A 10,056-nucleotide genomic window follows, 5' to 3' on the forward strand; every position below is an offset into this window, starting at 1 on the left:
GACTAGAACTCTTCACTATTACAATTCTGTAGAGTTGAATTTAGGGTATCTAAAAACAACATTCTTTCAACCCCTGAGGTAGGAATGTAGATACAGAAAAAAAAAAAAAACTAAGACATGAGCTTCAAAAAGAGCTCTAACTTTTAAAAGTCTGCCCCTTACAAATTCATCCATATCATAAGAAACTGGCTTAAAGCTTCTTAAAAATAAAACAGCAACTCCTCCGCTGACAGCAGTGTTGTGACTTAAGACAGAGATGCCGTCCCATTCCCTAGACCAATCTGTAGCATTCTTAAAATCACTGTAAGTTTCTTGAAGAAAAATAACATATAATTTCTTTTGTTTAAACATTTCATATAATAGAACTCTTTTTCTCACATCTCTAGCTCCATTTACATTCACTGATGCAACATTAACCTCACCCATAAAGGATAAGAAAGAGAGAGAGAGAGAGAGAGAAAAACAACAAAAAAAAAAAAACCACTGCAATCCACTGAATCAGTTCTTTTCACCACCATCATTGCTTAACTCAACACTGAGTTTTCTCACCAGTTTCTTTACACTTCCTTACTGGTAAAAAAGCCTTCAGCCATTAAACTCCTTGTCTTTTCAATAAATTGTTTGCAGCCAAAGCACTTAATCTTTCCTGTTGTTGCAAATACAGCATAGTCAAAATCATCTATACGAAATTTAAACGTGAGGTCCAGCTCAGCATCATGTTTTACAATCATATACACAAACCGTCTAAACGAAACAACATGTTTCAGCAAAGGAGAATCACTCCCAATCTGGATATTTTTTTTTTTTTTTTTTTTTTAATTGGGGAAACCAACTTGCCATGACAGGAAAGGGACTGTGCTGATTCATCACTGATAAAAGGAGGGACATTAGACAGCGTTACCTTTTTAGATGGCATTGATAGAGGAAGAACAGGTGTAAATGAACCATCAATAGTGATCCCTTGCTCAACTAGCTCATTTGATTTGTCCACAGTGTTTAGAAAAATGACAGTTGCATTATTCATTTTTGATGCTGACAACATCCAGTCATGGCCCACAGCCTCTATGACTCTGACTGATGTGCTGAAAAGTAAGTTTGCGGCGCTCAGGGGGCGTAGTTGTGAAGTTTGACTGACAGTTTGAGCGGTTCTAAGATATGTGCTTTTTAATGCCTTTAATTGGACAACAGACGTAAAGGGTTACCAATAGCATTGATTTATTTAACAACAACAACAACAACAAAAAAAGGGCACTTCCAAGTGCAATTACAAAAAGCCCTACCTGTGCACGTGCCTGCCACGGACGCCACCTTCACTGCGTGACGCCGCTTGAGTGCAGTAAGCACCCCTGAGTCCGTGGCGTCATGCTTCTGTTAGGGGATTAAATTATGTAAAATGTTTATTCATTTTATATGAATATGTTTTGTTTTGAAAAGTATCTAATAGATTAATTTAAGAGCGTACCATCGAGAAGCTCGTTGGAACGTTCAACTCACTTGTGTTCAGGCATCAGCGTGACTAGATCTTGTCTGTGGAGGTAACGTGCAACGGAGTGTATGGCTCAGCCAATATCAGCGTGACGGTATATTTCCACGACTACAGTTTAGCAAGCTGAGCGTTTTCCATTCATTTCTATGGAAGCTGAGCTTAAACGCTTGCGCAATGCGTGCACGGTCAACTTTCATAGGAGTGAATGGAAAAGCTCGCTATGCTGTAGTGGAAATACGGCTTGAGTGTGCAGTGGCAACAACGGACGAACGGCGCGAGTGATTGTCGTGGAAGTGGCGACAACAGACGAATCGCCGTACGTGGCAGTGGTGATAGACGAAACGCTGCAAGCTGAGTAAGAGTGAGTGCCACGGTAGTGGCTGCAACTGACAAGACGCCAAGCTTAAATAGAGGTGCGGTGAGCAGGACCGGCAAATAGTTTCTAAGGGATACTTGGGAAAGAAAAAAGGGAGAGCAAGAGTAAAAAGAAAACTCGACTCGGCAACCACAAACTCACACTAAAATTCAGGGACGCTCAGACTCACCACACTTGCTCCACCAACGCGCAGTTCCAAAATACATGTTCCAAAATACAGCACTACAAGGCAAATATTCTTTTCACAGTTTGAAGCTTTGAATTGTTCATTTTAATCTCTAAATGACTCAGAGAAACTACTAGGAGAGGATGACATGGCAGTCAAACTAGCTGCAAAATATGTATACGCCATACACACCATACGAAATGGTTAAGTCATTGTATTTGTTTGCTTTATTTTACATGTTCTTCATTGTGTATTTCTAATTATTATAACCAATATTAGAAATACTGTCTACTGTTGCTTTTTTATTTTTATAGTATGCATGTATGTATTTATTTATTTATTTTCTCTCATTTATTACTCATTTTATTGTCTCCTCTATTGCTTTGAGGGTGTAATTATATTCTGTGCTTTGGCAATACTGTAACACAAATGTCATGCCAATAAAGCATCTTGAGAGAGAGAGAGAGAGAAAAAAAAATAACTCTCTCGGGAGAGTGGGCTATAACATATCTCAAAAACCTGTGTCTATCTACTTAGTCGACGAGTTTCTGTACATCAGACTAGAATGTAAAACGAAATGAATGTCGACGAGACGGAGCAGATCCTCGGAGCGCTGCTGAGGTGTGGGCGAGAAATAGAAATCCCGGAGTGGATTTAGGGCATGCATTCAGCGCGGATTGAATTCCACTTCGCACACACAGTACTCTGCCTGCTGGAGTGGCAACTCATATGACCCTGTTCACTTTCCCGTCAGTGTGTGTGTGTGTGGTTTTTTTTTTTTTTTTTTTGTTTTTTTCTCTTGATTTTTTTCTTTGTTTTTTTGTTTTTTTGTTTTTTGTACTTGATTGCCCTAGCTTCCGTAGGAAAGCTCCTGAGTTTTTCTTTTACTTTTAACTATCGATAAAACTGGGTCGCTGTTAAAGCAGAAGAACAGTATGCTTTTTTGAACCTGAATCTCCATTTATTTTCTGAGGGGAAAAGTTGTGAAAATGAAGCCTTTCTTTAAATCGCTTGCAGGGATCTTGTTTTTACTCGACCATGGTAAGAGTTTTGTTTCAACTACTTTTCCGAACTCTTAATTTTTGTGACCGCAGGCTCTGTGTTAAGGTGCTGTAGTGACTATAATGATTAGGATATTGCAACAGCAGCGCCCACCACAGCCACAAAATTCCGTAACGGTGTTAACAAAAAGGAACCTCACGCAGTTGAAATGCAGACCAGGGGTGCGTTTTCCGAAAGCAACAAGCTTATGCATGCAAAACGCAGTTTCATAATGTTTAAAAAAGCATTATGAAAAACATGACAAGTACAGAAATAAGAAAATGTATATTCCAATTTCAGGAAAAAAAAAAAATATTTATCTCTACACATGATTAACGATCTACTGTGTTAATTCATTTTAATTAATTTCAAACTCTTTTAAATTAGTTTAACATTTTAACATTTTTTTTTTTTTTAAAATCAACTACAATTTAAACAACAGCAAGCAACAATTTGATTAACAAATTATTAATTCAGTTATTCAAGTTCTATTCATATTGGGGCTTCTCAGGGAACAAACACTGTCTGCAGGTGAGAGACCTATCATTGTCTATCATGCCATTATCTTCTGCACGTTTCATGGTACCAGTGGCTGCAAACTGCACAGGTATTAGCCTTTGTCATTAGATTTATAAAGTCACTAAATTCATAGTGACTTTATTGTGGTGATTCCACTTCCACTGTCTGTGGAATCACCACAATAAAGTCATGTGAATTTCTGTTGACTAAATTTTGTTGAGGTGTCCCAGATAACCCAGTGTCCTAGATTTTCTGAATTCACCTTATAGAACTTGTGGAATGTTGGAAAGAAAAAAAAATAAAAAAATCTGATATAAAACATTTTCACAGCAATATTGTAGCAGTGTTGTATTGTTTGGTTTATATTTTTTTTCTTCAGTTGCATCTGGTGTTGGATCAGATGAAGTGTTGGTGTCTGTGATGGAGGAGGATTCAGTCATTTTTCACACTGGTGTTGTAACAAACCAACAAGAGGATATTAAATGGTATTTCAACACCACTCGCATCGCTCAAATCAATGGCCAATTCAGTTTTATCTGTACAGATGTTCAGTGTAATAAAGGTACTGAGAGATTCAGAGACAGACTGAAACTGGATCATCAAACTGGATCTCTGACCATCATGAACATCACAACCATGGACTCTGGAGTTTATGAACTGAAGATTATTAGCAGCAGCAGCGGTGAAAAAATCTTCAATGTTAATGTCAAATGTGAGTCATTAAAGAATAATTTTGTTAAAATTTTGCAGTTGAGATGCTGATGACAATGTCTATTCTAATCAGACCATCAGATTATTATCAGTTTAAATAAGGATTCAAAATAAAAGTAGCATGTAAAAAATAAGCACAAAAACCATGCAAGAAAGGGCTTTTATCTTCACAGTTCTTTCATGTTGTGAAGTCTGTTACTATTTTCAGCAGAAAGATGTTCCAGCAGATGTTGATTTGTATTTCAGGTATTCCTGCTGCTGAACAAGAAGAAGTGAAAACAAACAAGGGAGAATCTTTCACTTTAGATTCCAGTGAAATAAGAAAACCAAACATTGTGATGACGTGGTATTTTAATGACGCTCTCATCGCTCAAATTCCTGGTGATTCCAATAAAACCTTTACAGATATTCAGTGTAAAAATATAGATGAGGGATTCAGAGCCAGACTAGAGTTGAATCAGACTGGATCTCTGACCATCAAACATACCAGAATCACAGACTCTGGACTTTATAAACTACAGATCAACATCAGCGACAGCAGCTTCAGCATCACCAGAGTGAAGACATTCAGTGTTACTGTCACTGGTGAGTATAATTCAGTCATTCAAAGCATTTCCTGTTTGGTTATAGACAACAACTCTAGACTAATGTTAGTAACATGCAGGATAATATCAGTTGAACAGTGTTTTCTTTTGAATACAGTTTCCTTTTGATTTTTAATATTTAACCGCTGTTGCTAAAAACAGCAGACAGCCCCATTTATTGGTTAAATCATTATCTTGATATAAATTTTAAGATTAAGATATTTCAATATCTCAACCATGTTTGATCAAAGTAGAAAGGTGTAAATGTCAAAGATATTGTTAAATACTGGTTAGATTATCACTAACTGTGTAGCAATAATGACTGTCTTTACCTGTTCCGGATTCAGGTTTGTCTTCAGCTGCTGTAGCTGGAATAGTTATTGCTGTGTTCGTTTTGCTGGTGGTTGCAGCTCTAATTGCTGGTGTGTTTTGTTGCCGCCTCAAAAGATATAAACCAGCAGCACAGAATGTAAGTGTTTTATACAGCTGATGCTTTCTATACAGTGGATTCTATAATTATGTAGGGTGTAACATAAATGATAAAAAAATGTAGTAACTCCCACATACAGGGTTCCCACGCTTCTTGAAAGTACTTGAATATCAGACTCATGGATTCAAGGGCCTGGAAAGTATTTGAAAACAAATATAGGTCCTTGAAAATGCTCGAAATAAATTTGAAATAAATTTTGTTTAGGAGAATGGTGCTATTTTTTTTTAAAAAAAAAATTCTATATGCGCAGTCAAATACTGAATGAAACAGCTGGTGGGTAAAAAAATGAATGAATGAAAAATGTGTATGTGAGCTGATGCATACATTGCACAGCCCTGCATGAACCTATGGAGAAGCAGTGCATTTGTGACTGAAAATTATTGCATGCAACTATGAAAAATATTTAAGAGCATCAGTGTAAATGACCCTATCAGCATATTTGCGCATGCACTGAGCAGGAGCAGATCTAGAAAATATTTTTTTAGAATGGCAAAGGGGTTGCATGGGGTCTATGAGGGGTGGCAACACCAAAGCAAGCCCCCATGCATAGTTTTTGGGAATTAATAGTCTGACATACACAGTTGTGTTCAGAAATATTGCGTTACCATTAAGTACTCATCTAAACTGTTTAAAATGAAAAATAAATAACAGCATTTCAGTGTCCATCATGGCACCAAGTCAATAAACAATAATAAAAAAAAAAACTTCAACAGGTTATACAGTAAATGTTACTGAGCTTGTATCACTAAAGAAGACATGCAGTTCTATTAAATTACTACTTAGATGGTGTAAATAACATTTAGATGTCAATGATTTAATGTTAATTTCCTAACACTAGAAAGAAATATTATAATATCAAAGCACTGAAAATGGATCAGTTTTGAAAACAATGTTTGATTTGCTGTTATTAACAGAGGTGGGAATGTCTGTAATCATAACACACTATCAACCATATAATCTAGTAACACCCCAGCAACTGCATAGCATGAGCCTAGCAACCACCCAGAATATCCTAGCAACCAACTAGCAACACAGTAGCAAACATCTACACTGTAAAAAATAAAAAACACAATTTGTTACCCAGCTGCCTTAAAATTTTAAGTTATGTCAACTAAAATAAGTTTAGTCAGCTTGAAATGTTAACATTTGTGTTTGCTAAACTTAACTGATGGGTAAGTATCCCAATGCCTTAAAAAATTAAGTAGATTCAACTCAAATAACTAAGTTGTCACTTAGTATAATTTAACATTTCAAGTTGAATAAACTTTTTTGAGTTGACTGAACTTAAAATTAAGGCAGCCAGGTTACAAATTATTTTAAGCTCACTCAAGAGAATCGGATCACCAATCAATTACGCGATAAATCTCAGACATATCCGGACAGGATTAGATTTCTCAGAGGACTTCAGAGGAGTTAGCCGAGAAGCAGTAATTATCTGATTCACGAACAAATGTAAAACAATTAGTTAGTGAACTGGGCTGCACTTTGTGTTTTTGACTCAAAAAGAATCGGTTCATAAGAGTCATTTGCTAATGAAGTCGAATACGCTGGCGCGCTGCATGCGCGTGCAACCATCGTGCACATTTTTTTGAAAGACATATTTTTTGCTATTATTTTCCTTCATGTTGCGGCTGAAACTTAGCACTTGAAACACTGCTTACATTTCTATTTTATTCTGTGATCATTCTGGGGTGGCAGGTGGGGTGGCACAGCTTTTTCGTAGGGTGGCACCCCGGTAGATCCGCCCCTGGTGCTGAGGGGAGCTTCAAAGGTTTCTGACGTACTTACAACGTGTTTTTGAAGTTGTGAGTAATGTAGCACAGACATATTTTAATTCCTTGATCATAACTACGTTTGCATGCACATTTTTTGGTATTGTTATGCTCCTTTTCATAATCTTGATTTTGTTTTAGGGGTTTACTAGAACATGCTCTCATGCTTGGTGGTTCGAAAAACATTATTTTTCACATAATTTACATTATTACAATACCTTTCTCCCAGCCTGGCACAAAAGACAATTAGTTCCGGTTTTAATGGTTTTAATGAAGGCCAGCTTTCCGAAAAAAATGAAATGTGTTATGATTGCTTAGCTTTCCCAGTGCGAACAGCCTAGACGGTATTTCAGTACTGCTATGCCCCTTATCAAAGCAGTTAGCACAAGATATATTAACAGTGAATATTATGTTTTAAATATAGATATTTTTCTTACAAAAACGCATGGGTTCACTACGGGAGAGACCCGGGAGCCATGTAAGGCACTTTTTATTATGGATGCATGCACTTTATTAGACTGCAATTGCATTCATCTGAAAGAAGGAAGTCATATACACCTAGGATGCGTGGAGGGTGAGTAAATAATTTGCTACAGTAGTTTTGAGTCCTATCCTCAGCCTGCGAAATCACGGATACATGATATTATCATACAAATTTATTTAATTATTTGACATACTTGTAAACCAGCTCCAGCATAAGGCTAAAAGCAGCCTAACATGATCAAAAAACATCATCACTGATCAGCCTAGCCTACTCTAGTGCAAGTTTATGCATTTTAAAAAACACTTCATTATAAGTGAAGCTATCTACACTGTATGATGAATAAATCTCTTACCACACACTGCATGCGTCTGTGGTGCGTTACGGCTCAGACGCAGCGACTGGAGTAGATTGCAGCTTCGGCAAGTGTTTTGACCCCCTGTACTGCACACGTCTGCTGCGCGTTACTGCTCGGAAGGGGCCACTCTAGTCAATGCTTGTGTTTATACTGGCCGCGCTAAAATTTGGCTAATCCCCCACCTCGTCCCTATCCAACAATTCGGCGGGATTTAATTTAATGATATTCTAATGAAACCGTGTTGTAACATCATTGCATGTGGAAAGCAAATGCTGTAGTCCAAAGGAGCTGTTCGTTGTAGTTCTTGAAAATAGTTTTTTTTTTTTTTTTTTTTTTTTTAAAAAAAAAAAAAACTAAATATCTCCCTTTGGAGTGAACTTTGAGATTGTAGACCTTTTTAATGCCCAAAGATATACACACCAGTTCACTAAACAAGAAATCAATGTTAAGTGACTTGCATTGTCTGAACACTATTGCCTGATTTTGCTCTGTTTCTTCAACGAAAATTGTTTCAAACCGAGTAACAGCTTAGTTGCTGCACATCTCTGTTGTTTTATTTAATGCTTTAATGGGCCTTTTTAAATGAATCTGATTCAATTACCCATTCATAAAGACAGTTACTTGCTTCTTTCCTGAATGAATCAGCCATTCAAACTAATAAATTCAATGATTGATTCAGTGATAAAATCAGTGACTTGCCGCCACCTACTGGCAGTTTTACTTTCATTTTAAATGATCTTTTCTGTTATTTAAATCATTTAATATTTCTATATTCAAAATGTTATATGTAAAACACTAACCTCAACAAGAAGTTATGAATTTCATTGCACTCATGCCCTGCTGAGCCTCATTAAACCATATGAAAATACACTTACGAGCCACTTTTGTTTTCTTCTGTACCTCCTGTGTAGTACAATTTTTCTTATACTGATTTCATTTAATAAATGAAATTGGTAACTTATTCTTATTCTGCTTGTTTTTATTCTGTTGCAATAATAATAATAATAATAATAATAAACTTATAAATGTAATTGTTTTAATTTGACAAAAGATGACCTTTAATAAAGTTAGAAAAATGCCATTACAAAGGTAAAAGCAAAATTTCCTGTAAATCACTTCAAGGAGTCAAATATCGTCTCGCTGTTACGTGTAGTGCTGGTCGAATGAGACGAGAGATGAGATACAATACAAACAAATAACAATTTAATATAACTCTTCGTAGGAACAGGCAGGAACAGAACGAGACATCCACACACTTCCAAATAACGTCAAGGACCGACAGCAAACTCAGAACACAAGCAGACTTATAAAGGGTGGGACTAATTACAGACAGGTGTCGACAATCATTAGGGAGAAACCAAAGTAAATACAACAACAGGGGGAGACAATGGGAGAAACCAATGACAAACACAGACATGAATGTGACATTACGCCCCCCTCCAAATAGGCGCGTCTCGCGCCGTACAACATACAACAAAAAAACAAGAGAGTAGGTGGGCGGTTCAGGAGGCCATGGCCGGACAGACAGTTCAAATAAACGTAACAGTCCAGGGGGGTGACGAAGGTGGAAGGAGCCAAGGAGGAAACAGGAGGGACCCGGAGCAGGAGAAGCAGAGGGAGACCCAGACCGCAGCCATGATGACGACCCACGGTGGAGCCGACGGAGGGAGGAGTCATGGTGGAGGAAAGGCTGACGACTCCAGGGGGCCGACCGATGGAGGCGGAGCCGCTGGCGGAGGAGCCCGAGGCGGAGACGGAGAGCCGAAGATCCAGGGCGACACCGAGGATCCGGAGGGCCAAGGTGGAGCCCTAGGCTCTGGCGACCAAGGCGTAGGCGGAGATCCGGAGGTCCGCGGCGAAGCCGGAGCAACAGAGGATGGAGGCTGTGCCGGAGGGAGGGAGGAGTCCTTAGGAGCCGGTGGGACGGAGTGATGAGGCGCAGCCTGAGGAACAGAGTCCTGAGGTGACGGAGGGACGACGACCGACCAGGGCGGAGCCGAAAAGACGAGGGAGCCCGGTGGAGCTGGTGGACCGATGGGCGACGATGGAGACGAGGGCACTGAGAGCCGTGG

General features: G+C 38.4%; 1 protein-coding gene across 1 annotated transcript; it reads left to right on the top strand.

Annotated features, from left to right (window-relative positions):
• The first annotated feature begins 2,871 nt into the window (after positions 1–2,871).
• On the top strand, positions 2,872–5,373 carry LOC127158623 (uncharacterized). The gene is made up of 4 exons (XM_051101684.1): positions 2,872–3,069; positions 3,968–4,300; positions 4,546–4,884; positions 5,231–5,373. Exons 1-4 carry the CDS (start codon positions 3,018–3,020, stop codon positions 5,371–5,373), a joined length of 867 nt encoding a protein of 288 aa, XP_050957641.1. The 5' UTR covers positions 2,872–3,017.
• The last annotated feature ends 4,683 nt before the right edge of the window (positions 5,374–10,056 follow it).

Source organism: Labeo rohita, unplaced genomic scaffold (genome assembly GCF_022985175.1).
Source record: "Labeo rohita strain BAU-BD-2019 unplaced genomic scaffold, IGBB_LRoh.1.0 scaffold_161, whole genome shotgun sequence".
NCBI lineage: Eukaryota > Metazoa > Chordata > Actinopteri > Cypriniformes > Cyprinidae > Labeo > Labeo rohita.

Excerpts from the sequence above, each read along its gene's own strand:
- LOC127158623 (XM_051101684.1), top strand. The coding sequence starts at position 3,018 with ATGAAGCCTTTCTTTAAATCGCTTGCAGGGATCTTGTTTTTACTCGAC. Across the intron at positions 3,070-3,967 it reads CTTGTTTTTACTCGACCATG|TTGCATCTGGTGTTGGATCA; the intron begins GTAAGAGTTTTG and ends TTTTTTCTTCAG. Across the intron at positions 4,301-4,545 it reads CTTCAATGTTAATGTCAAAT|GTATTCCTGCTGCTGAACAA; the intron begins GTGAGTCATTAA and ends TTTGTATTTCAG.